We start from the raw sequence: 27,624 nt of genomic DNA, 5'->3' as shown, positions 1-27,624 counted from the left end.
TCAACATAAAATCCACTATGCTAAAGTGGACAATTCAGTGGTTTCTAATGTATTCACGAAGCTGTGCAACTATGACCACTAATTCCAGAACATTGTCACCACCCCCAAAAGAAATCTATACCCATTAGCAGTCCCTCCTTCCTTGTCCTTCCTATCGTCCCAGCCCCTGGCAATCATTAATCTACTTCCTGTCTGTCTGGATTTTTCCTGCTCTGAGCATTTCAGATTCCATTTCAGATAATGGAATCATATCACGCGTAGCCTTCTGTGGAGGGCTTCCTTCCCGGAGCATAAGGTTTTCAAAGCTTATCGATACTGTAGCGTGTATCAGTGCTTTGTTCCTTTTCACGGCTGAATAATATTCCACAGCATGGATATACTGCATTTTGTTCATCCATTCTTTGGAGATGGGCATTTGCGTTGTTTCCATTCTTTGGCTACTAAGAATAATGTTGCCATAAACATGTGTGAGCATGAACTAGCTTAATAGTTACGTACATAGTAATTCATTTAAAATATTGGAGGCATCAGAGGTGATAGCATGTACCACCCAGATCTTCTCTGTAGTTATACAAAGATACTTTGGGACTCTTTAAAAACAAAGTTGTTTCATTTCCTTAAGAAGCATCTGAAGGGAGTTTTAAAGTAAACCGTGGCTTAAGGCAGCCTCTGTTCAGCCTCGGCAAAGCGCAGGGGCGACTCAGAAGAGGATATAGCCGCACTGGTCTCTTTACCCTCAACTCTACATCACTCTCCTACCTCCTCTGTTTTCTCAAATTTAATTCGAGTTCTATTCAAAGTGATGGGTCTTCATAGAGGAAAAGCACCCCAGACACCATACCTACTACAAGCTTAGTAATATCACATCCCTCACAGCGACCAGAAGTTACTGGGCCAGAAGTGGACTCACATAATAAAAAACGACCCCCGTCACTCTCAGTCTGTAGGCTTTGCAGGTAAAGCTGCCAGAGGCAGCACTGAGCAAAGGCAACGGAAGAAGGCCCACTGAGGAGACCGTGCTGGGAAAGCCAACCGAGGAGTGTGATGAGAAAATGAAACTCGCAACACAGTAACTCATGAAAGGAGACTGGGAGCCCCAGGCAGTTTAACTCAGTTACTAGACACTCCATCTGGGGTAGAACATTTCATTTCTGTTATTTCTGGAGCTGAAATTTGCACAGTCGTTTGACAGGTCCTTCCATTTCTATGGACACCGTCCTCATAAAGGGTGAATTTTTCAGTGTTCTTTCCCACTGTTCTTTCTGAGCCTGGGATCCTGAAAAGCCAGAGATCTGCAGCCTCGTAGGGACCCATAGAAACTCACTGCACTTAACCTTGTTCTGCTTTCTTCAGCGACTGGCCCACAGAAAAGCAGAGGCAATTCCTTAGTAATTCCTGCCACTGTAGTCAAATGATTGTTTCCGGAGAAAAGGAATATACAGCACAGTTCGTGCACAAATGCCACTTGGAAAAGTCAGAGAAACCAACTGCTTCATAGCAGAGGAGCAAGACACCCAGAATTCTCAGCCACAGAGCCAAGCGGACTGGACTCTGCTATTTTTGTTTTCTAAACCTTCTCTTCCATGACTACTCCTCCTTTCATTTTTTTTTTTTTAAGATTTTATTTATTTATTTGACAGACAGAGACCACAAGTAGGCAGAGAGGCAGAGAGAGAGGGGGAAGCAGGTTCCCTGCTGAGCCAAGAGCCCAATTCAGGGCTCAATCCCAGGACCCTGAGATCATGACCTGAGCCGAAGGCAGAGGCTTAACCCACTGAGCCACCCAGGCACCCTTTCTTCTTTCATTTTTACTACCAGTACTTCTTCAAGGACTCTCAACATCCCTTACTAGGAATACTCTCAAGTCTTTGTGATAGTAAGTGTACATTTAAAATTTTTCATTGTTCTGCTTCTCCCTCTTCCTCTGCCCCTCCCCCTCCACGTATGCTGTGTGCCTGGCTTTCTATCAAATAAATAAATTTTTTTAAAAATTTTTTAAGGAAAAAAATGGGAGGCACCTGGGTGGCTCAGTTGGTTAGCCATCTGCTTTCAGCTCAGGTCATGATCTCAGGGTCATGGGATCAAACCCCACAGCAGGCTCCCTGCTCAGCGGGGAGTCTGCTTCTCCCTCTACCCCTCCCCCTCCACTTGTACTTTCTCTCTCTCAAATAAATAAATAATCTTTAAAATTTTTAATTGCTAAAAAAGCTCACAATTTTTCATGGCTAATTTTTGGCACTGTAACATACTCATATTCAGAATTCCGAAGATACAAAAGGTATATATTGCCTATGTCTAGCTAGATACCATATTCAAACAACTAACATGCTATCCGCTTTTTAAAAAAATCTTTCTAGAGCTTCTTAATGCATGTTCAATTAGATACTAAATATATTTCCATCTCAACTTTCTTACACAGATGTTCATACTCTGCACAGTTTAGTGCTTCCTTTTTCTCCCCACTTAATATATTATAAAGAATATCCCATTTCCTTACAAAAATGATGTTCTCTTCTTTTACCAGATACACAGTATTCTATAGTATTCCAAGTTTCAAAACCATAATTTACTTAACCTATCTCATTTGATGATGTTTAGGTTATTTCTAATCTTGTGATTGTAAATATTTCTGCAATGATCAAATAATCTTGTATTTTTATGATTTTAAGATATATGTGAGTGTATCTGCAGGATATATTCCGAGCACTGGAATTGCTGGGCAAAAGAATATATATATATATATATATATATATATATATATATACACACATACATACATGCACACACATATATATACACACACACATACATATGTATACACATATGTATATGTGTGTATGTATATACATATATATATTTGTAATTCTGCTAAATGCTGCTAAATTAACTCTGCAGAACTTGTGCCAATTTATATTCCCACCAGCAATGTCCAAGTGCCTACTTTCCCATCCTTACAATATTGTATTCCTCAACTTTCCTCTTTGACAATCCAGTATGTGCAACTACATACAAACACGTATGTATGTGAGTGTGTGGTTCATATGCCACACGTTTTAGTATTTTTAAAGAACCAATTATATTTCCTTTTCAGTAAACTGTTCATATTCTTTGTTATATATTGAGTTGCTAGTCCTTTTTGTTGTTGATTTGTTAAAAACTCTATATGTTAGTGAAATTAGCCCTTGACTAAATGAATTGCACATATCTTTCCTAAATTGTTGTTTGACTTTACTTACTACAGTGTTCATCATGCATAATTTTCCTATTTTCACGCAGGAGCATTCAACAATGTGTAATGGTTTCTGAGTTCTGTGTTGTAGTTGGAAAAAGAACACAAAATTTTCAAGAGCTGAAGTGTTCTCCCTCTTCGCTTCAGTGATTTTTAGGCTTTTCCAATCTGACAGAAAAAGTTAGAAATATAAGAGGCATCGACTCTTGGTCTAGCATTCCAATTCCACTAGAACTATTTAAGGTAGTAGTAAGAGAAAGAGGAATCTTGTTTCATTTAATTATTTAGCATTCAAAAAACAGTCTACATATTTTCACTTGATTTTTGACATCAACAACAATAACAAGAAAAATCTTAAAGAAGCACTTTTGAATCTTACCCACAGTAATGATCCGCAACAGGATTAGCATCCACTTCTTGTTAACCAATTTCCAGAAGGGAGGAAATATTAGGAATACTGGAGAAAGAAACGCTATGCCAAAACCTTCAAGCCCAGTGAGTTCCAGAGTTTGCAGGGGAAAGTAATAGATCATGGGTCCCAAGCCCTGGCAGAGAGACCAAGAAACATATCCTAGGGGCAAACAAACAAACAAACACGTTTTAAAGGACAAGTGCAAAGGCCTCCTTGTTTCCCAGAGTAGCCCTGCCCCTCCGCCGCCTCCACCATAACTGCTCTGGCCGACCCACCCTCCCTCACAATTCTGACCTTAACCTGGTTCCACTACAGAAATCCTCCCCCTCCCCCATCAGAAAGAGAATGTCCCGTGACACCCCTTATTTCCCCCTTTACCCTTGTTGGCACCCCCAGAGGTCATCCCTTTCTTAAAACCTCTTCATCTGGACCATCTGGGTTGAACTGGATGTTCTGTCAGAACCCTAGCTGAAAAAATGTCTTTACCTAAGTCAACCCTTCTATAAAAAGCAATATCATGAAAATCAAGCAGAGGAACAGACAGGGGTGCCTGGATGGTTCAGTTGGGGGACATGCCGCTGGATCTCTGGGTGTGGTTTCAAGCCCCATGTTGGGTGTAGAGATATGGGGGGGGGGGGAAAGCAAACAAAAGAAAAAGAAGGACAAGCAGCATGACTTTCTCCTTTTCTCCCACTCCAGAGCGCACCCAAAGGCAGGTTAGTTAGGCAACATATTCTTGTAAGTAGACTATTTTAAACCTAACCTTAGGAGAAAGAGCCGGGTAAGTGAAATACCTAGATCTGACTCAGGCTCACCTCTGCCCACTACTGACTGCATAATCTTCTACCGTAATGATAATTAACTAATGGGCCCTTCCCATGGGCCAGCGTCTGGGCTAAGTATTTCCAGAGATCATCTCTTTAGGTCCTCATCCAACTCCTGTCCTATGAAATGGACCCCTTTTACTCCCGTCTTACAAAGGTAAAAATAACAAAAATGTCTGAGATTCAGAAAGTAATCGCCAAGATCAAAACGGTAGCACATGGCAGAGTGAACCTAAACCCGGGCAGCCTGGTTCCAAAGGCAGCCGTCTAGCCATCGGGAGTGGTTAACTTTATCCCCACGAACGTCCCAGCCTGACGTTCTTCATCAGCAAAATAGCCCTGTTAGCCACCTCACAGGGTTGCGAGGATTACCTGAGATCAAGTACTAAGTACCTAGCACCCTAGGTACTTACTACAAGTAATTCATTTCACATTGCTGTATTAAGATACATTCGGAGCCAGGGGAAAGGGGGGGGTGCTTCTGAATTATTAGCAGCTCCCAGAAAATCAAGTTTTTAGGCAGGTGCCCCTCCTAAGCAAAGGAATGTTTCATAGTAAACAGCGAGATGATAGCATTCTCCCCAACGTTCGGTTGGGAATTCTGATTTTAATCATACAAGTCGGACAGAATTACACCAATAATTGTTCTCGGGACTTTTTTGCAAAGCTGCTAAGCGCGCACAGGTTCGATGCCCAGCCGTGCGTGAGCTGTGCTCACCTCACGCCGCGGGGGGACACGGTGGGGGGGGGGGCTTTCCTGCAGAAAGTTAAGATCCAGTACTGAAGTTTATTCACTTAAATTAAAGGTTTGGACAGGGGGTGGGGGGTGGGGGCGGGACCTGTACCAGCAGCGCCGGTTCAAGGCCTCCACGTGGGGAACTGGGCGCGATCCCAGGGTGGCGTGGGAGCTCGGAAGCACCGTCTCCCCGCGGAATCCTCCTCGGCTTCCCAGCCGCGGTCGGGGACTTGTCTTATTTATTTACTTACTTACTTTTTGACTTTGGTGGCAAGAGTTCCCAGAGGACGTCTCTATGTGGGGCCCGGGGCGCGCTCCCCCCTCCCAGAGCCCAGCCCCCGGGGGTCCCAGCGCCGCGGCTCCGGGCGCGTAGGGGGCGCGCCGCCCGGACCGCGCGCCCGGGGCTGCCTCGGCTTACCCAGCAGGCTCTCCAGGAGGATCTCGCGCCACAGCCAGGGCATGGCCGCGACGTGGAGCCGCGCTTCCTCAGCAGCAGCACGCGCCCGCCCCCCGCGTACACCCGGCGCCCCGCGCCCGCCGCCGCGCGGTCTGGAGCTGAGTCCGTGCGCCCGCGCCCTCGCCTAGCCCCGCCGCCCCGCACCGACCCGCGCGGCCCGCCGAGCCCGGGCGAGGGTGGGGCCGCCGCGCGTCCGCCTCCGCGCACCACACCCAGCCCAGCCTGCCCGGGCCCGCGCCACCTGCGCGCTCCGGCGCCCAAACCCCCGGCCCCGCGACGGCTCCCGGCAGGCTCGCGGGGGGTCCTCGGACCCCGCCGTCGGGCAAGACCCAGGGCGCCCGGCCCGGCCGCGGAGCAGCCCGGGGAGGGAGCGCTGCAGACCCCCGGGAGGGCGGGAGCCGGCGCAGCGGCGGGCCGGAGGTGCCGGGTTTAAACCGAGGGCCACGGATGTGCGCTGACGAGGGGACGGCTGGACGGGAGGGGACCTGCAGGACGCGCGCGCGCTCTGGGCCGACAGGCGCCGACAGGCCCTCGGCGTTCTTAAGGCCTGGGCGACGCTCGGGAGGCGGGCGGCTCCCCAGAGCGCGCTACTCCCTCTCAGCCCGGTGGTGAACAAATTGTGCTCTAGAAGGGTGGTCCAAAAATTCTAGAGGCTCCAGCATTTTCTGTGGCTTTTAGAGACGCCGCAACCCTTGCACAGAGGAGAGAAGACAACTGATGAGCGCGGAAACTCTGCCCTCCTCAACGTCATGGTTAACGCGGTTTGTGAGCGCCCATCCCTAAGGAGAGAGGCAGAGAAGGTCTAATTAACGATGGAGCCTGCGGACTAAGCCGGTTGTTTCTCGCTCAAATAATACCACACCCCAGAATGTCTTGGGAAAAATTTTTTGAACCTTCTCAAAGCAGTTTATTTTAACTCGCTTTAGTTCCTTCGAAGACTTTATCACTCCACTCTTGGAAAGTTTGTTCTGAAAGGAAACAATGATGAGTCGCCTAAAAGTGTAAGAATCTTTTATGAGCAATTGTTGTTGTAAGTCTGTAGCAGTTTTGAGCAAAGAGATCCTAACCACTTAGTTAATTACTAGTACTCTGTCACAAGGGTAGCATATAGATCAATGAAGCAGAACCAAGAGTCCTGAAATAAACTCTTGGGGTCAGATGATTTTCAACAAGTTTGCCAAGACAATTTCCTGGGGGTTAAAGGATGGTCTTCAACAGATGGTTCTAGAACAATTGGATATCCCTCTGAAAAAGAATAAAGTAGGACCCCTATCTCACACAGTATGCAAAAACTATTCTAAATAGACCAAAAACCTAACTGTAAGACATAAAACTATAAAACTCCGAGAAGAAAACATAGGAGTAAGTCTTCAGGGTCTTTGGTTGGGCAGTGAATTCTTAGAAATGACGCCCAAAGCCCAAGTGAGAAAAGACATGAGAGCCTCATTAACATTAAAAGCTCTGTGCTTTAAAGGACACTATCAAGAAGGTAAAACAAACAAAACACCACAATGCACATACTGTTAGACAGTATTTTCAAATTGTATGTCTGGTAAGGAGCAGCTGTCCAGAATATGCATTAAAAAATATGAGTCAACAATAACAAACGACCCAATTTAAAAATGAACAAGAGATCTGATAGACCTTTCCCCCCAGAACCTATAGGAGTAGCCAATAAGCACAGGCAAGGAATATTCAAATCATTTCACTTGGGAAATGCAAATCAAAAGCACAATGAGATACCACTTCACACTCACTAAGATGGTTATAATTTTTTTAAAGATCATACAATTACAAGTGTTGGCAAGGATTTGGAGAAAGTAGAACCCTTCTACATTGCTGGTGGGAATGTAAAATGGTGCAGCTACTTTGGAAAATAGTCTGGTTACTCCTCAAATGATTAAACATTAAGTTGCTATATGATCAAACAATATTCCTGGGTTAAGTATAAGTATATATACCCAAGGGAAATGAAAACATGCAGAATTTGTACACAAGTGTTCATAGAACCATATTTATAATAGAACGTGGGAACAACCCAAATGTGCAACAAATGATGGGTAGATAAACAAGAAGTGGTATAGCCATACACTAGAATATTATTCAGCAATCAAAAAGGAATGAAGGTCTGATATATGCTACATGGATGAAGCTTGAAAACAATGCTAGGGGCGCCTGGCTGGCTCAGATGGTTAAGCAACTGCCTTCATTCAGCTCAGGTCATGATCTCAGAGTCCTGGGATCCAGCCCTGCATCAGGCTCCCTGCTCAGTGTAGAGTCTGCTTCTCCCCCTGCCTGCCGCCCCCCCTGCCTGTGCTCTCTGTGTCTCTCTCTCAAATGAATAAATAAAATCTTAAAAAGAAAGAAAGAAAGAAAGAAAGAAAGAAAGAAAGAAAAGAAAAGATTACTCTTAAGCAAAAGAAACCAATCACAACATAAATCACCTATTGTACAATTCCATTTAAATGAAACTTTCCAGATAGGCAAATTTATAGTGACCAAGAGTGTATTAATTGCTTAGGGCTGGGGGGCAAGTGGCAAAAGAAAGGGAATGAATGGGTATACAGTTTCTTTCAAGACGGGGTGGAATGCAGTGTTCTAAAATTAGATTGTGGCAATGGTTGTACAACTATGAATATACTAAAAATATTACATTACACATGGTAAATGGGCGAATTAGAGGTGTGTGGGTTATGTCTCAAGAGGACAGTTTTAAAAATGCAATACAGGGGCGCCTGGGTGGCTCAGTGGCTTAAAGCCTCTGCCTTCAGCTCAGGTCATGATTCCCTGAGCTGGGGGAATCTGCCTTCAGCTCAGGTCATGATTCCCTGAGCAGGTCACCTGATTCCCAGGTGCTGGGATTGAGCCCCACATCATTGGGCTCTGCTCAGCAGGGAGCCTGCTTCCCCCTCTCTCTCTGCCTGCCTCTCTGCCTACTTGTGATATCTGTTTGTCAAGTAAGTAAATAAAATCTTTTTTAGAAATGCAATACATTCTAGTTACATTTTGTAAAAATGTTTTGGTTCTGTTCATCATTTACTCTCAGCCATCCTTCAAAATGTGACGGACTTCAGTGAATAGAAACATCAGGTCCTTCATTTTCCTTCGTCATTTCCCACATACATTTATTTCTCTTGGTCCCATGTGAAAAGCATCGTATTTAGTGCTGTGAGTGCCATGTAGGCGCTCTGTAAAGTTTGTCCCTTTCAACGCCAAGTTCTAGGGCAAACTTTGCTTCTATTAAGGATGCATTGTCTTTTCTCTTTTCCTTAAATCTCAGTTTTTAGTCTTAGTATTTTTTTTTCTCTTTAACCATTTGATCACAACTACCTTCAGGGGAGTCTGGAAAAATGCAGTCTAGCTGCTAGCCCAGAAAGGAAAGAAACCAAGTTGGGTTGAGCCGCTGTCTGTTTCTGCTATAAACACCTACTTTATGCATAGTTGTTTTGAGGTTTAAATAGATCGGGTACAAAGGCATTCAGCATGTCGCCTATGGGATTTACAGCATTTAGTAAATGGTAACTTGCTTTATTATTTGTATATCTCTTCATAATACTTGACATTATGCAAAGCATATTGTAGGTTAACTCCTTGCTTGGCCGTTACGTCAATAACCTCTGCCTTCTGAGCTCATTTTAATTGCCTTCTCTGGGCATTCCCTAATTCATTCTGACTTCCTTCCAACTATAAAGAGAAGAATGGCATCAGTATGCCAGGGAAAATTTCATTAGAGGTTTTTTTTCCCCCCCCTTCCCTTCCACAAAGGAGTAATAGTATTTCGGTTGTGTTGGCAGTAATTTTTCTGGTTGACCATGTTGTCCCTCTGTGGCACATTGTGGGAACATCTATCATGATTCCTTCCTATGTGGCTTGTCATTGTAGCTTGAATTATTGTTCCTCTTGCAGGCTAATTAGGAAGTTACTTTTAATTTCATTCCCAAATATCCTAAGTCAAATAGATGAACTTTTAATTACCTTGCTCTCCATTTAATTTCATTGCTATTTAACTATTATTACTGTGTAATTTTTACTCATCTCCTACAGAATACAAGTTACCAGACAAATGATATCAGCGTCATCAGCTTGATCTCCTCTGTGAACATGCCCATTACATACAATTCACTGCCACCACCTCAATTTTTGTATTTACAATCTGCCTGGTTTTAAACTAATTTCAAAGGCCACAGTCTTTTCATTTTTGTCAGTGTCTCTTCTCTGACCTCCAAATGCCATTTGCATTCTTATTTTACATGGAAATGAATGAAGCTCATTATGGCTTTGCCCACTGCTTCTTTTCTCTCTTCCTTCCCTATTTCTTGGAGCATGAACACGTCAAGGTCAGTCAGAACATAGTGAGACTATTTTTATCAGAAGACAAGAATCACTTCTACAAGGAGAGAATACGTTTTAGGGAATAACAAAGATCCTCTGGTCTAACAAAAAAAGAGAAATGATTTTCTCTGAAAAGGCAAAATAAGAAGAAACGCCTTCGTGTCACTTCAAGCTCTCAATTATGCCCATTTTTTTTTTTTTTTAAGCATCCAGGCCACTTTAGTATAAGCTGAGTTTGTGTTTTGTGATGACGGATGTTTATTCCTCAGTCACATCACATCTCCATGGTGGGTTGGTTGCAGCTGCTTTTCATCATCATGAATCTGGGACTCGGGCTGAAGCAGCCTCTACCTGCATGTGTCATCGAAGACTACATCACCCTCAGCCAACAGAGTGGTCAAGCAGACATCAGTGGGGCAAAGCTATATAAGCGAAGCAAGAAGTACTTTGAACAATAATGCAATCTACTACAATTCATTACATCTGATATGTGTGTGTGTGTGAGTGTGTGTGTGTGTGTGTAGGCACAGAGAGAGAGAATTTATAGTTGTTAGTCCTTTTCATTTTAATTAGTAATTGCTTCGTAGGTATTTAATTATTTTGATTATTTGCTTCTTTTTTGCCCAATACATTAAGAATTTTTTCTCATGGCCATCAACTATCTTCTGAAATGTGACTTTTAATGGCTTTCTGTTATTTCATAGCATGGTTATATATCATTTACTTAACCATTCCCCTTTTGGTGGATATGTAGGTTGCTTTGTTTATGGTAATGGTCAATAAACAGACTCCCTACCTAGAAAACATGAACACTTTTCCCCCCATACGGTTCCTTCAAAAGAGAGAGGTTACACGTCTCTAACAAAATGAAAATGTGATGACCTTCTCTCCAAGAAACAGATGAACTCTGGCTTTGTTTTAGCCAAAGTCTTGAAGGCACTGGATTTTGCTTGAGATCGGCAGGCTTCAGCTTGTGGCTCCAAAGAAACAGAGGAGTGTTCCTCGCCGGCCTCTCTCCACTCTGGGCAGCTAAGTTTCTTTCCTTGAGTGGAAACAAAATGGAAGCTCCCTATGGCAGAGAAGGTTAGCTCTCTGCCCAAACATTCCTGTCTGTCCTGTGCTGGCCGGAGAGCAGAGTTGTTACTAGAGAGGAGCTGCCGGCTGGAGGCTACACTTCTCAGCTCTCTGGTGTCTTTGTGGGTTCTTAGGTGGCTGGTTCTCAGCAAAGGAGTGTGATCAAGGGACATGTCACTGCCAGGTAAGGAGGTTGGAGCTGCTTCTCCCCTTTGCTCCTCTTCTTCTTGTGATGAGGCCCTAGGGAAAGACTGAGCCATCAAGAGGAAGAGAGCCAAGGTCTTTGACTCATTACAAAGAGGAAAGCTAGCCTGTTGACTGGGAACACCACCCTTGAACTGGTGAATGTGATGAAGCCACTGAAATGTATTCGTTATAGAACTAGGATTGCCCTAACCAGTATAGCCCTACCCAGCTTTTCCCCCAGAGGTTAAGGGGGTATAAAAATTAAAGGGGATGCCATTGAGCACTCATTCTGTGCCCTCCTAGGCACAGGAAGGAGACAAAGAGGAATAATCAGGTTATAAAATGTGTGATGCTTGAACTAATTATTTCTCTGGGCGTTGTTTTGCTGACCCTCATGAATACTTGCTCAATAAATGCTCTCTAGGGAAATCAGTACAGCCAGGGATCCCGTCTCCTCAGTTGCCAGAGTCTTCTACTAAGTAACTCTTAGTCTTCAACTAAGGTTACCAGGAAGATCACTACATTCTTTTTGAACTGGAAAAATGGAGACCATATTACAACTCTAAAGCGTGGGGCTTCAGAGAGAACTCAATCTGTATTCAAATCCCAGCTCATGCGTGGACTAGCCCACAGTTAAACCAAAAGCCAAGCTGTATTCCTGATCTGTGGAGAAAATCTCTGCTGCACTGAGCACTGGCTGCCACTGTTAGCTCCTCTGCCATGTCCTTGTCCACGCTAGAAACTCAACTCTCCTGTGACTGCCTGCCACCTTGCCTTTTCGGCTCCCATATCTACCAGTACCTCCAGAGAAAATGTGTCCTTAAGGTCCCTAGAGGAGAAGACACCACGACAGAATTAGAAGGGAAAGTTATCTATGAGGGGAATACCCATGAAAAAGAAAAGGCGGAGGGCACCTGGTTGGCTCAGTTGGTTAAGCCACTGCCTTTGGCTCAGGTCCTGATCCTGGAGTCCCAGAATCAAGTCCCACATCAGGCTCCCTGATTGACAGGGAGTCTGTTTCTCCCTCAGATCTCTCCCATCTCATGCTCTCGCTCTCTCTCTCTCTCTCTAACGAATAATTTTTTTAAAAATCTTAAAAAAACAAACAAAACAAAAACAGAAGGGGAGGGAGAGGCGGTGGGCAGAGAGAGCCTTCAGAGGGCGATGCAGGTTTGATAGTTGTGAAAAAGAGAATGCGGAGGAAGGAAGACAGGGTGGGAAGAGCCAGAGACTGTGGTGACCTCTGCGAAAGTCTCAGCTGGCCAGAATGGGAATCTGTTGGAGGATCCTGCCCTGGAGAGGACGAGGCTAGGTCCCAGGCATCCCATTCCCCCTCCACTGAGGGCAACTGCCTGGTTTGAGCAGAGGCATGGAATGAATGAAGGCAGTGGAGGCGAGAGGCTGTTACCTATGCCCCTCACAGCAGGCTCTCTTGAGGGAGATCTGAGGGGCACCCCTTCCTGCCAACCAGAGAAGCACTCCGGCCTTTTCCTCACCGCCTCACCGGCTCCTGAATCAAAGTCGGAGGAATGGAGATTAGACCGAGTGCTCCTACTGCAAGGAAGCCCACGGGAGCAAGTGACTGGCCTTTCAGCACCAAAGGAGGAAATATTCTCCTTAGATAGAGGTCAAACCAAATGAGCTTAAGCATGCAAAGCACTTAGCCCAATGCCTGGCGTGTAACCGCTGTTATGCTCACCCTCCCCCACCAAGAATGTCAGGGAAGGTCATGGAAAGAGAGGCATTGTTACTTCAAGCTCTCCGAGGTTCAAATCTTGACTCCAGCTTTCCAATGCAATTGGGCAAGTATCTTACCCTTTCTGGGCATCAGGTTCCTCATCTGGAAATCCTCCTTTGTGGAGTCATTGTGAGGATTTGCGTTACCGTATGGAAAAAGGCCCCAGGTAGACTCTGAGGAAAATAACAATGCTGTAAGTCCTTTGTGGTGAGGGGAGTAAAGAGCACCAGAGTTAGAGGGTACACTTCGTGGGGCTGGGCACTATGCCAAGTTTATCCTTGTAAGAACCGTGACGTATCCTAGGACCTCAATAGATACTTGTTGATGAATGAATGAATGAATGAATGAATATACTTTTTCTTATTGCTAGATAACAAAGAGAAAGCTACATAAATCATTTTTTTAAGATTTTATTTATTTGAGACAGAGAGAGGGAGAGCACAAGTGGGGTGGAGGGTCAGAGGCGGGGGGAGAAGCAGACTCCCAAATGAGTAGGAAGCCCGATGTGGGGCTTGATCTCATGACCCCAAGGTCATGACCGGAGGCAAAGGCAGACACTTGACAAATGGAGCCCCTCAGGCGGCCCTTCATAAATCAGTTTAAATTGGGGTTTTCTTTTGCAGACTCCTTCTCCCCGATAATGTCCTCGCTTCTTATTTTTCCCTAACGTTCTTGTGTGCAATCCCACCTCTCCCAACGGTTTAGGGATTATAGAGTCAAATAGTTTTATTTTATTTCATGAACCCAATCTTTATTCTTTTTTTTTTTAAAGATTTTATTTATTTATTTGACGGACAGAGATCACAAGCAGGCAGAGAAGCAGGCAGAGAGAGGAGGAAGCAGGCTCCCTGCTCAGCAGAGAGCCCGATGTGGGGCTCGATCCCAGGACCCCGGAACCATGACCTGAGCCGAGGGCAGAGGCTTTAACCCACTGAGCCACCCAGGCTCCCCTCAATCTTTATTCTTTTTGAAGTAGTAGAATACACAGTTTTAAGAATCATAGTGACAAAACATATTTCCCCTGGCACACCCCTCCCTGCCTGGATCCCCCCTCCTTAGGGACAACCAGTCGCAATTCCTTAGCTGTTTTTTTTTTTTTTAAGACCCTCCCCCTCTTTATTTTAGAGAGGGAATGCGTGTGCTCATGCATGAGTGGGAGGATGGGCCGGGGGGGAGAGAGAGAGAGAGAAAGAATCCTCAAGCAGAGTCCCCCTTAGCATGGAACCTGATGCAGGGCTGGCATGGCCCAATCCCAGGACCCTGAGATCACGATCTGACTTGAAACCAAGAGCTGGTCACCCAACCAACTGAGACACCCAGACATCCCCCCCTTAGCTGGTTTTTTTTTGGGGTGGGGGGTGGGGTATTTATTTCCATATTTCTATGTTGATTTTAAAAAAGAAGACATCACTAATTTTTTTATTATAGGACATGGAGGGTTAAATCTCTTCTCCCTACACATAGACATGCACACACACGCATATACACACATACTTCTTACCTTCTTCTATGCAATGTAGTTGTGACCGTTATTTCACAAATCTTTCATAAATCAGCAGGATTATGTTACTGCTGCATCACACAAAACACTGCAATTCTATTTTATTTCTCAGATAGTTTCTGTGTCCTCTTAGGATTACAATTAATTTCCTTTTTTCCTTTACTTACCTGTGATAACCACAATTCATTCCCAAACTGTCCCCCCAAGTTGTAAAACCTCACGATCGTCAAACCTATGAGGGCTTCTACCAGTCCCCTTCTTCCTCTGGAATCTTCTCTCCTGGTGGTGCTCTCTACTCTTCTGATCCAGTCTGGACAGGCTGCTCTTCACACTTGCCCCAGACCTCTCATCCTGGAGCTTCACATCAGTGCCATTTGAGAAACTGCTTTGCCCCTCCTCTGTGTTGGACTCCCTGTTTCCAGGATCTCATGTCTTCCCCTTCATCAGTTGACTCAGTGGCTTCCTAAGATAGAGTACCTAGGAAGCAAGTGGGTTTTTTAGGTTTTATCTGCAAATGTTATCTACCCTGCCAGTACCATCCATTGAGATCGAGAAATTATTAAAATAGAAAACATGTCATGGCAATCATTCATCTCAAGGTTTGACCAAATACGATACAGATGCAAAGGAACAGTGACGTCAACAAGTTGAGGTGTTGTCCCTCTCACATAACTGTTGGCCTCCGCTGTCCTGGGTTGATATGATGGCTCTAGAGTCATCAGGATCCCAGGCTCTTGCTATTTTGTTGCTCATCATCCTCAACAGGAAGGTTCCACCTCTTGACTCAGAATAAGAGCTTTACTGCTACACTCCGTATCCTCATTCAAACCAACAAGAATGAGGAAAGGGGAGAAGGACATTTCCTAAAAGTTGCGCACACTACTTCCACTCCCTTCTCCTATGAACTGTTGTACAACTGCACTGATATTCTTTCCTTATTTTATTCTTGTTTTTAACCTTACTTTTTATGGTACCTCGCAGAGATTTTATTGTACCTATATCTCTGCCTCACAACTATTATTAGTTTAAGCACATGGTGTGAGGTAAACAAGCATCTTAATTTTTATTACTTTCATAGCTTTAATTTGTGACCCAGATGTGGGATCTCACCAAACCACCCTTCTGTTTAATAGATTATACCCAGTTTGAAATACAGCGTCCTTATATCCCTCAGAAGCAAACCCACTCCGCATATCAATAAGGATTTTTGAAGGTTGGCCTGTTGTGTTCCAGTGGAGCTTTGCCCATGTTGATGGCTTTTTAGCCTCCTTGGTGGATGACACCAGGCAATGGAAGGCAGGGAAATGTCGCTTGTTTCCCACCACGTGGAGGAAAGTGGTTTGCAGTGGGACAAATGATGATGTGAAAAGAAGGGAAGAGAAGGAAGAGTCTTGACAGCATTCAGGTCCCTCTTTCCAGTTGTTTCTAAGATCCAGCTGCATGTTTTCCCTTCCCATAGTTTGATTGTTCAATGCATCCATGGATCGTGTTAGAAAATTAATCCTCCCCTTTGCCCAAGCCAGTTTGGTTCGGGTTTCTGTCACTTGAAAAAACAATAATCTTAACCGGCTCATATTCAAACAAAGTAGCTTCTTGTCATCACAACAGAGCTTTCTCATTGGACACACAGTTGGGATGTGGGGGGTTAGGGAATGATGGTTGAAGGATACAAAGTTTCTTTTTGGAGGATGAAAAATGTTCCAGAATGGGGAGGGGGTGGTTGGTGGTTGCGCCACTCTGTGACTACACCAAAAGCCACGGAATTGTATATTTCACATAGGGGAATTTTATGGTGCGTGAACTAAATTTCAATAAAGCTGCTTTTAGAAACTAGTATAGGGGCGCCTAGGTGGCTCAGTGGGTTGAGAATCTGACTCTTGGTTTCTTCTCAGGTCATGATCTCAGAGTCATGAAATAGAGTCTGACGTAGGGCTCCGTGCTCCGTGTGGTATCTGTTTCAGGTTCTTTCTACCCACCTCCCGCTCCACCCTTCCCCACTCACACTCTCTTAAATAAATAAATAAAATCTTGAAAATTAAAAAAAAATAGCATAAGTTGTAGAAGATGCATCTCTCAAAAATTAGCAAGGGATTCTCGTTATATCTACCCGGAGCCAATTTCTACTCAGAGTCCTGTAAGAGTGCTGATCAAGGTGATAACCATCATCCCCACAGGGGACAAGGCAGGTTGTGTTCTTGCAACAAGAGAGCAGGAAGTGCCTGTTCTCAGGGACCAACAGGAACAATTACCACGGTGGGGGCCAAGAGGGCTCCTCAAAAGAGTGGAAAGGAAATCAATCGTGTTGGCCAAAGTAAAGAAGATCTGCTTGAGTGAGCACTTTCAATACAGTGAAAACGGAATTAGAAAGTCTCAAGAAATATTGAGTATATATAATATAAGCATCAAATTTCCTTTCATTTAGACTTGTATTCAAAAGCACTATTGTAGCACAGGTTACAAAAAAGACTTACTCGGAAGACAGGCCTGGAAAATCCAGAATCATTCAGGTTTTTCTTCAGTTTTTACATTCTTCCTCATTCATTCTAACGTTCCGTGGAATCCTTCTGTGTGGGAGGGGCTGTCACGACCCATGAGTGCACAGAGGGCGTCAAGACACCGTCCCAGCAAGGGAGGAGGTCATGGCCCAGTGGTGGAGCCAAAGAGCCCAGCCCGGCCCAGCCCGGCCCAGCATGGAAAGTTCTGCGGTTCCTCATGGGAGGGAGCAGACCTGTGGGTCTTTGCCCTCGGAGTCATGGCTGTGATAGTCTATTTACACATAGACTAATGTGGTGCTCATTTACATGCCTAAGCCTCCATTTTCCCACCTACAAAGAGAGGGTAATTATAGAACATGAAAAATGATAGCATCTACGCTCTAACTGGTCTGACTTGAAAGAGATACGGATCATGTTTCAAGTTAGCTCCCTCAGAAGACTGTGAAGCGATATATAAATTTCTGGAAACAGTTACCTAAATACAAGAATTTCATTTGTGTTGTCATATTTGGATATCATGTATGTATCCGGTAAGTATTTATTGGACATCTGTTAGCCATGCTTCTCGAACTGGAATATATAACAGCAGTGAGCACCGGAGTGACAGTGAATATGCAGACTCCGCAATTCAAGATTGCACACCTTCTCAGAGCATTTTGGTTACTCAGTGTAAGCATTTCATCGTGCTTTTATGTTAAAATAAATGTGGACAATTACACAGAAGGGTGCAAAAGGCATATGAAGTTTTAGGATCGAGCATTTAAGGCTCATAGTAGACTTCTTTGATGTCTTCCAGAATTTGGCAGAGGGAATTTGTTGTCTTCTGCCATTATTTGAACCCCAGTTGTTAAATAGGCATCTTAGAAGATGCAAAATAACATCCCTCCAAGAACCTGAGCTGAAACAAAATACTTGAGCGAATGAATCAAATAGATCTCCATAGATGTGTCTTTTGAGAAGGGTTAAGAGATCACTGCTATGTCTGTGGAATCATTTTCTGTTAGACTCCTATATGGCAGAACTCTGAAAGACAAATTCAGGGGCCCCACTAGAGAAACTTCAAGAAGAAAATGAAATTCATCAGGTAGATTATTGAGGAAACAGATTGAAGTAGAGAAAACAAAGGGTCCTTCTTACATAGAACAAAATCTCACATTACTAAGGTGATCAAGACAGATGGGCTTGGAGGCATGGGGAGGATGACAAAAGACAGGGATTGGGAGAAGCCCATTCCAGACAAATAGAGTGACATCTAGAAAAGGGACAAAGTCAGAAAAGCAAAGTTGTATATGGAGTTCAGGGAGTGAGCAGTTGATCTAAAACAGAAGTTTCACCAAGCGCGCCAGCAGTCTACTGAAGAAAGCTTGAACCCAAAGACAAAGAATGTGAAATGTACCTGCCCCTTAGCATGTGCTCAGAGGAAGCTTCCTAACTTCTGGGAAAAGGACGGGGCAGATGTGATGATGTACTCCTCTGCTCCTTGGCAAGTTAAAACAGGTTCAGCACCAGAATCAGCTTGAAATGGTTCCAGCCAGCTTCCTCTCCTCTTCTCTCATCTCATTAGCTATCCTCTCCCATTCTGACACACACACAGAACACATTTTGCAATCCTGCCCACGCCATTAGTTCATCACATGCAGTTAGGGCAAGGAGTAGTCCCGTGTGATGGTTCAGGGAGAGGAGATCACGGCTTGTACTGCTGGATGAAGGGGAAAGAGCTGGGCTTGTCCAGCTTGGCAATAGGGGACCCATGCAGTTTTGTAAGTTTTATACCTTCGTAGTTGCTAGACTGTCCGCTCACCCTGGGAAGGAACACTGTCTTGATAAACATAGTTCCCTGCAACTTGGCACACCATGTGGCAGTTTGATGGAATCGATAAATAACCCCATTCTTCCCCACCCTATACCTGAGCCAACTGAGAAATACAAAGGAAGCAAGCAGATGGAGAATACAAACCTGGCAGCTTCGTTACTAGTAAAAGCAGAATGGGAGCATGCGGTTTAGAGATGCAGCAACAATGCAAGTCCTAAAAACAACTCAAGAAGTAGGCAGACTCACTCACACAGCCACCAGCACCCTAGAAAACCACAGGTCTCAACCCATGGGGCAGATCCCTTATTGGGTGCCCAACAGCAGAACAGAGCCTCTGCTTTCTGCAGGTTGATTCCAGAGAGAAGGGCAGGAGGAAGGACTGAGCATGGCATGTTAGGAACTCCTTCTGAAATCAATAGCCCTTGGAGAGACTCGAACAAGGTGCCCTACTGTTACCTATTAGGTGTCCTTAGGGGCCAAGAAGTCCCTCCCCAGATATGTGGCATTCTGAACCACGTGTACACTGGATCGTCTATGTCAGGGAGTTTACTAAGGCCAACTTGGAATAAGAGGCCCATTAAACAGAAGTGCTCAGTTGTTCTAGCTGATCCTCTGTCTGGTGATGAAAGCTGCAGGTCCCCCTTCTTGTCCAGGGAAAAATCACCTCAACAGCACATCTTCGTTATGACGTATCATCCAGGAGGCACTGGAGGAGGACAAAGGTTGCATCAGAAGGAATCCTGGCACTGTTCTTCCTAGAGATCTCTGGAGTGCAAAGCAAGTTGCTGGAGAGGGATGAAATGAGTTTGCACAATGAGCCCAGAGCCTTCTAGGAGAGAATAAACCAGGGACCCAACACTTTGAGCCGCAACACTTGCTTTCAGAAATTTGAAGATTCTGCAGACAGCTGACCATGGTGGAAATAGCACCAATCTTTTCTAAGAGATAATAAAATTTAGGAATGCCAAACAGATTAAAGCAAAAAGGCTTTTATCTTTTATTTAAGTTATTTTTTAGAACAATATTTTTCCCTAGAAGGTGACACATTTTTTAACAATTAAAAAAAAGCCTAGGGGCGCCTGGGTGGCTCAGTGGGTTAATAAGCCTCTGCCTTCAGCTCAGGTCATGATCTCAGGGTCCTGGGATCGAGCCCCACATTGGGCTCTCTGCTCAGCGGGGAGTCTGCTTCCTCCTCTCTCTCTGCCTGCCTCTCTGCCTACTTGTGATCTCACTCTCTGTCAAATAAATAAATAAAATCTTAAAAAAAAAAAGCCTAATGACACAACAATGTTTGCCTAGTACCATAGACATATATATGTACAATAGTCCATTGGACAATACTAAATCAGGGGCAATCACCATGGGACTGGACTCTAAGTAAATTATGTACCATAACAGAAGAATGTGAGATTCTAGGTCAATTAATAATATATAAGATCGTGACTAAAGCAAATGTCTAGACCATTTATTATAGTCAAAGTGTTTAAGCCATTAACACAAATAAGAAATAATCCCCTTAATTATAAATAATTACTACAAGTTCATTTGTTAGAAAAGGTCTGATTTACTCTCTTCTTAGAAACAGCCCAGTGTGTGTATATATGCAAATCAAGTTTACAGAGGTTTTGAGTCAAAGAGGATCATAAAAATCATCTAGTTATTTAGTTCAGCAAATACCTCAGTACTCTCACTTTACAGATGAGTAAAGTCACTACAGATAAACCAAGGTCAAGTTGCTTCAGGGACAGAACCAGACCAATCTCTTGTTTTCTAGCTTATACCATAAAAAGCATATTTAAACATATTTCCTAATTCTGAATTTTCTCTATTTTAGATCGACTTTCTATCCACCCAATCTAAATTAAAGCAGTTTTCTGCACAGACAGGAACCGCAAAACAGAATCAGTACGTAATACCAGGTTGTCCCAGAAATGCAGCAATTCCTGGGAACAGAAGTAGTTACGGTAAGGTGTGGAGATTTCCAGTGGACCTTATGCCCCCTGCAAGGGGTCCAAGCAAGGTGCTCACATGGGCATATGTTTAGATACAATTTTCAAAAGTAAACTATTTTAACCACAATTGGTGCAGACAGCTGTCCCTTTCCACTCCAACTTCCTGTCTGTGGCATTTTGCACCTGCCAAAGGCATTAGAGCATCTGAACAAAGTTTGGGGATCCTGCTAAGGAAAAACTGAGTGGGAAATAGGTCATGTTTCCCACTTGAAATATGCAACTTGGAAAGTGTTCTGGAAAGTTCCAGCAAAATGTGATATCATTGGACTTCTTATTTATTTATTAAAAAACTGAAAGAAAAACATTGTCTAGCGTTATTGAAGTATAATTGACAAATGAAATTGTGTTCATAGCAGCAATGGCCACAGTCGCCAAACTGGAAAGAACCAAGATGTCTTTCAACAGACAAATGAGTAAAGAAGATATGGTCCATATATACAATGGAATATTACGCCTCCATCAGAAAAGATGAATACGCAACTTTTGTATCAACATGGACGGGACTGGAGGAGATTATGCTGAGTGAAATAAGTCAAGCAGAGAAAGTCAATTATCATATGGCTTCACTTACTGGTGGAGCATAAGGAATACCACGGAAGACATGGGGACATGAGGAGGAGAAGTGAGTTTGGGGAAATTGAAGGGGGAGACAAACCATGAGAGACTGTGGACCCTGAGAAACAAACTGAGGGTTTTGGAGGGGCGGGGGGTGGGGGGGTTGGGTGAGCCTAGCGGGCACGTATTGCGTGGAGCACTGGGTGTGGTGCATAAACGATGAATTTTGGAACACTGAAAAGAAATAAAATAAAATGAAAAAAGACAAATGAAATTGTATAAATTTAAGGTGTACAACATGATGATATATGTATATATGGTGAAATGATTAGTCCAATAAATAAAGTTACTCAACACACCCATCACCTCACAATTATCCTTTTGAAAGGAAATTCAGATAAAAAATTAGTAGAATATGAAACAAAGGTGGTTACTACGAAGAACGAAATCAATAGAAATTAGTCTAACATGGAGAAGCCGCCTGTGATAAAAATTTTGGATCATACCAAAAGCAGGAATTCATCAAGAGGAAGACATACATTTCCGATAGAAGTAATAAATAGGTTTTTGGATTGTTTGATAATCTCGATAAAGAAGAGCAAAAATATATATAATTTTAAAATATTTAAATTTCTTGCTCTCTTGATGTGAAATAGTGCCATATAAAATAATAAGGGGGGGGTGCCTGGGTGGCTCAGTGGGTTAAGCCTCTACCTTCAGCTCAGGTCATGATCTCAGGGTCTTGGGATCGAGCCCCGCATGGGACTCTCTGCTCAGCAGGGAGCCTGCTTCCCCCCCCCTCTGCCTACCTCTCTGCCTACTTGTGATCTCTCTCTCTCTCTCTGTCAAATAAATAAATAAATAAAATCTTTTAAAAAAAAACTTTAAAAAATTAAATAAAATGATAACGGAAATCATAGTATATTCCTACGAGAGCCAAAATGGTTAATAATTGTTGTCCCTTCAAACCGTACTCCAGATTAGACACTGTACTGTACAAGGAAGCTAGAAAATGTCCTGAAATCTTACCACTGGTACATGAACGCTAGACTCGTCCCCAGATTTGACCACAGGCCTCAGTACCATACATGACATTACAAATGAATTGTGAGGCTGAGGAAAATTCTTCTCCCCTATTAAGACTAAACAACTCCGACGAGCCATGATCAAGGAAAAATGGGATTATCTTTCTATTCTCACTGAGAAAGTATTACAGAATCATTTTTAACGATTTTATTTATTTGACAGAGAGAGGGAGACCGAGCGCACAATCAAGGGGAAGGGCAGGTAGAGGGAGGAGGAGAAGCAGGCTCCCCGCTGAGCAGGGAGCCCAACACGGGGCTCGATCCCAGGACTCTGGGATCATGACCTGAGTCGAAGGCAGACGCTTAACCGACTGAGCCACCCAGATGCCCCCAAAATCATTTTTCATGAAGTGACCACTAATGTTTGAAACATCAGGGAAAAGAGTATTAAAGAGTGTTATTCATATTGAATAAGCTGTCTACAGGTCTCATGAAATCAGGACCTGGCCCTGGATATCAATTAAAATGTGTTTTCTTATAGGAGGACATGAGGGCATCTTTTCACAACTTTGGGGCGTGCTCAGAAGGCAACCAGTGCGGTCACGGTCACAGGACTGTAAGTCATCTGGAGATTGACCAGCAGGTGGCAGTGACGGCAAACAATGCCAATCATCACCCCCGCTGCCTTTAGGAATCGCTGCCAGATAGAAGGCTAGTTTTTGCATTCTGCCGGGTACCAGATGTTTTTACTTTGGTGCTTCGGAGTGTTGTAGAGGAAGAACGTTTTAAGAAAAATATGAAGCATAAATATCGCTTCCCTAAACAGCAATATATTTAATAGCATGCAGAATCCCCCATATTCTATTTACTTCATTTTACCGTTATGAGTACCATGCTTCAGAGTTTTACTATACTAAAACCAGTTTCTCCTAAAAGGTGTCTTTTTCCTTATTACCCTGCAGGAGAGGCCATTGTTTTTCCACTTAAGAACAGCCTCTTTTGGGGCACCTGGGTGGCTCAGTCGGTTAAGCGTCTGCCTTTGGCTTGGGTCATGATCCCCGGGTCCTGGGATCCAGCCCTGCTCAGCGGGGACTCTGCTTCTCCCTCTCCCTCTGCTCCTCCCCGCTGCTAGTGCTCTCCTTCATGCTCTGTCTGCCTTTGTCAAATTAATAAATCAAAAAAAAATTTTTTTTAAAAGAACAGCCTCTTTTCATCTGGAAGAGCAAAGATTAATTTACAGGGTCTGTTACGCGTGAAATTAAAAGAATTTCATGTTGAGCGAGAACAGCTAAAGCAACGGTAGCTGCAACATAGGCTGGTGGCAGATGGAAAACTCGTGGTCAGTGAAAAAGAACTGGGCTCTTTCAGGGCTGATGCCCAAGATCCTTGGCATAACAATTAGGAGTAGCAGCTAGAGACTTCCGTGGGTCCGGCTCCGCACCAGCATTGTTCCAAGTCACTTGGATTGTTTCATCCGTTTCAACAACGCTCGTAGCAATCCTGTCAGGTGGTGCTGTCATACTCTTGTTTTCAGATGAGGAAACTGGGCCACGGAGAAGTAAAATAATTTACCTTATGCCACACAGTAAGCGGTAGAGCTGGGTTTTGAGCCTAGGCAGCCTGGTTCACGAATGGAGGTACTAAAGCCACCTGCTACCGCCTTTGCTATAAACCCATCCTATGTTTGTCCCGTCCAAGGAGGGCCATCCCCCCAGAACAGTAATACTGCAATAGTCCCGTCTTTTAACAATGATAAAAAGGATGCTACCACTCAGTCGGATTCCCTCCTCCACGTTCAAAAAGCTGCATTGCCCAGGAATGGAGCAGAGAGAACACGGTTTCACTCGCTTTTCTTCTGCCGCGACCGCCCACGACGTCCGCCAGCTGCACCACGCACACAGCATCTCACGAAGTTTCTCCCTCCGCGGCATCCTCTCCCGAGTCTCCCCTTGCCTAGCGGTGGACCTCTGGTGCGACAGGCCGTGCGGACCTTCCGTACTGCCTCATCGCCTTCTCCGCCCTCAGTCCCCGACCCAGCTCCTGGCCCCACCAGCTCCTGGGAAGCTGAGATCACCAAGGTCATCAAGAACCTTCAGTCCCCCCAAAGCAGGACCTGTCTCTTCCCCTGGCTGATGTACCCCTTCTTCCTCCGGGCCGCCTCCTGCGGCCCAGCCCTACACTCCTTAGCTGTGGTGGCGTCTCCTCCCCTCCTCTGCTTTTTCTTCTCTTGGCTTTTCTTTTTTTTCTTTTTTCTTTTTCTTTTTTTTTTTGTTTTTTGTTTTGTTTTGTTTTTTAAAGATTTTATTTATTCGACAGACAGAGATCACAAGTAGGCAGAGAGGCAGGCAGAGAGAGAGGAGGAAGCAGGCTCCCTGCTGAGCAGAGAGCCCGATGTGGGGCTCGATGCCAGGACGCTGGGATCATGACCTGAGCCGAAGGCAGAAGCTTTAACCCACTGAGCCACCCAGGCGCCCCTTCTCTTTGCTTTTCTGACACCCGCCCCGCCCTCCAGTCCCCTGACCCTGTCCCCCTTCTCACCTCATGTTTTGTATGGACTGGAGGTTTCTTTCTTTCTTTTTTTTTTCTTTTTAAAGATTTTATTTATTTATTTGACAGAGGGAGAGAGAACACAAGTGGGCAGAGCAGTGGGCAGAGAGAGAGAGAGGGAGAAGCAGACTCCCCACTGAGCAGGGAGCCCCATGTGGGACCCAATCCCAGGATCCCGAGACCAGGACCTGAATCGAAGGCAGATGCTTAACTGACTGAGCCCCCCAGGCGCCCTCAGACTGGAAGTTGGAAACCCTTTCTGGTTCCGCAGCTCTCCTTGGCTCCTTCTGTCCATCATACATCTCTCTTTGGACATGTCCACTAGAAGGGCCCAAACGTTATCTTCTGCCCACCAGCTGCATTCCTTTTCTTACATCCCCTGTTTCAGCTCACGGCATCATCCTTTACCCAAGCTAGACATCCCAGCCACATCCTAGATCCCTTCCTCTCCCTCAGATCCGCCTGTCAAGGAGCTCTGGTGACTCCCCCACCCCCCTACCCCGTCATGCATTTTGTGTCTCATCCAGCGTGGACTCCGGTCTCCACTGCTGGAAGACCTGCTCTGGCCCCTCTTTCTCCTCATCAGTCCTGGGCAAATGTGCTTCCTCACTTTCCTGTGAGTGGCAAGTGACACTTTACCTTTATCTTCTTGGCCTCTGCCCTATTCTCCCCCAAGCTCCCACCACCTCCCTGCCCGACCCACCACCGGCCACCCAGTCCTACCCGTCTCCCTGAACAAAGACTGCCGGCATCCCTCTCCTACCTGAAGATCTCCCATGGCTTGTTACGAAGACTATGTATGTCCCTTAAGATGTCCGTTTGGGACTGCTGCCATCTGGTCCCCCTCTGGCTCTAATGGGCACCTTCCAGGTGAGTCGCACATGAGCACCCTAGTCACACAGCTGGCAAAGAAGATAAGCCTGCTGCGCAGAAAAGCCTGGGGTCTGCATCTAACTCCACCACTTCTAGTTACATGACTTTTGAAATGTAATTTAATCTCTCCGTGACTCAGTTTCTTTACCTACGAGATGGCTGTAACGATTTTTCTAACAAGGATGCTTATTCACTGAACAAATACTTACAGCGTATCTACTACGTGCCACATGTTACATTAAGAATTCTGTAAACATTAGCTCCTTCCCTAGGTAACTACTTCCTCTACACCTTTGTGGATGTGCGTTCTATGTGAGCAGGACCGCCCCGCCCAGTTCTTCAAGGAAGGTCAGTAGTTCCTTGTGACATGGACTGAGTGCCAAGCCTTAGCAGGAGGGCTGGGGGATCCCTGGGACGAGAGGTATACAGGGGGTTTTGTTGGTTTTCTGCTGGCTTCTTCCTCTAGCCCCAGAGCTCTTTTGAAAGTAGGAATGATGTCCTAGGTATCTGCATCTGTTGCATTTAAAAACACATATAAATACATGCAAAGGAAAAAAATTACAGGGTTATCTACTGTTGTCAAGACTTCATGACCCTTAGCATGAGTCTCTGGAAATTAATTATAAGCAGACTCATGTTGAAGCATCCCCAACATTTTCAGATTGCCTTTCATGTTGTGGTCAATAATTTCCTGCCTCCCTACCACAAAACCTTATTAATCTGATGTATGAAGCACTGATTGGACTGTTTGCATTTCCTAATATTTGTATTAGATGACAGTTATTGATTAGTTAGTTAGAAAATGGGCCATTGTTGATGTGTATTATTTTGAATAAATAGTTTTGAATTAGTGATGTTTACCTACACTTGTTTCTGCTAATATTGAGCACATTTCTGTTACTTGGGTTTTTTCTTGTTGTTTTTGTCTGTCTCTCCTACTAGAAGGTAAATGTTCAAAAAGGAACGTTTGTCTGCCTTGCTCACTGTTATGTCCCCAGTGCTTAGTAATATTTGTGGACTAGATGATGAGTAAGGAATGTATACGACTTTGTGATTTTTAAGAGAATATGAATTATAAAATGCAAAATATGTGCACCAACATGTTTAAGAAATTAGTTGAATCTCTTAGTTCAACTAATTTTTATAGATCTAATATTTGTAGATTTGTGGTCCAATATTCGTAGACCTCCACTCATGTGACCCTCCAGCAGTCCAAGATCTCATGTTTGTGTTGTTAACCCATATCCTATAGCCAAACCTTTACCACACTCTTCTGGAACCAATCCTACCGCCATTTCTTTCCTCTTTGAATATACTCCTGCTTCTTTCCTTATTTGTAAGTTGAGGTCATCTGCTGTGATCTGCTCCACTTCTTCCATTTCTACTTCAAAGTTAACTCAGAGTCGACTTTACTCATGGTTTCCTCTCCGTCTCCCACTGTTTCACCCCTGTACACTTCCCCATTTCCCAGAATTCTCTTTCCAAGCCCACATGCTGGAACCCTGTTCATTCTTCGCTGCTCACTGCAGAAACCTGTTTGCCCCATGAAGCCTTCTGGACCTCGCCAGCCAGAAGTAACCCCTCCCCCATCTGACTTTTCTCAGCACTTTATCTAACAATTTTTTTTTAGGGTTTCCTAGCGAAAATAAGACTGACTTTGTGCAAAGCATGGGAGGTGTTGGGAAGGTTACCAGAAGATGGTTCTAGCCCTTGAGGAATTTACTGTCTAGGAGTGTAGCCCAATGAACAACTATGAAGCATTATCCCTAGGAATGTTCTTGTTCTCTTTGTAGAATATGAACTGATCTAGAGCAG

At 44.4% G+C, this 27,624-nt stretch overlaps 1 protein-coding gene across 1 annotated transcript in view; it reads right to left on the bottom strand.

The window, feature by feature from the left end:
- CWH43 (cell wall biogenesis 43 C-terminal homolog) overlaps positions 1–5,774 on the bottom strand; it is a 55,362-nt gene extending 49,588 nt beyond the window's left edge. The window contains exons 1-2 of the mRNA XM_004764943.3: positions 5,620–5,774; positions 3,609–3,800 (exon numbers count right to left, since the gene is read on the bottom strand). Coding sequence (XP_004765000.1) covers positions 3,609–3,800; positions 5,620–5,662 — 235 coding nt within the window. The 5' untranslated portion in view covers positions 5,663–5,774. The remainder of the gene's footprint in view (positions 1–3,608; positions 3,801–5,619) is intronic.
- Positions 5,775–27,624: the final 21,850 nt, after the last annotated feature.

This window comes from Mustela putorius, unplaced genomic scaffold (assembly GCF_011764305.1).
Source record: "Mustela putorius furo isolate JIRA1106 unplaced genomic scaffold, ASM1176430v1.1 tig00000430_pilon_pilon_pilon, whole genome shotgun sequence".
Taxonomy (NCBI): Eukaryota; Metazoa; Chordata; class Mammalia; order Carnivora; family Mustelidae; genus Mustela; species Mustela putorius.
The sequence above is the reverse complement of the archived record's forward strand: the minus strand, read 5'-3'. Positions and strand labels throughout refer to the sequence as shown.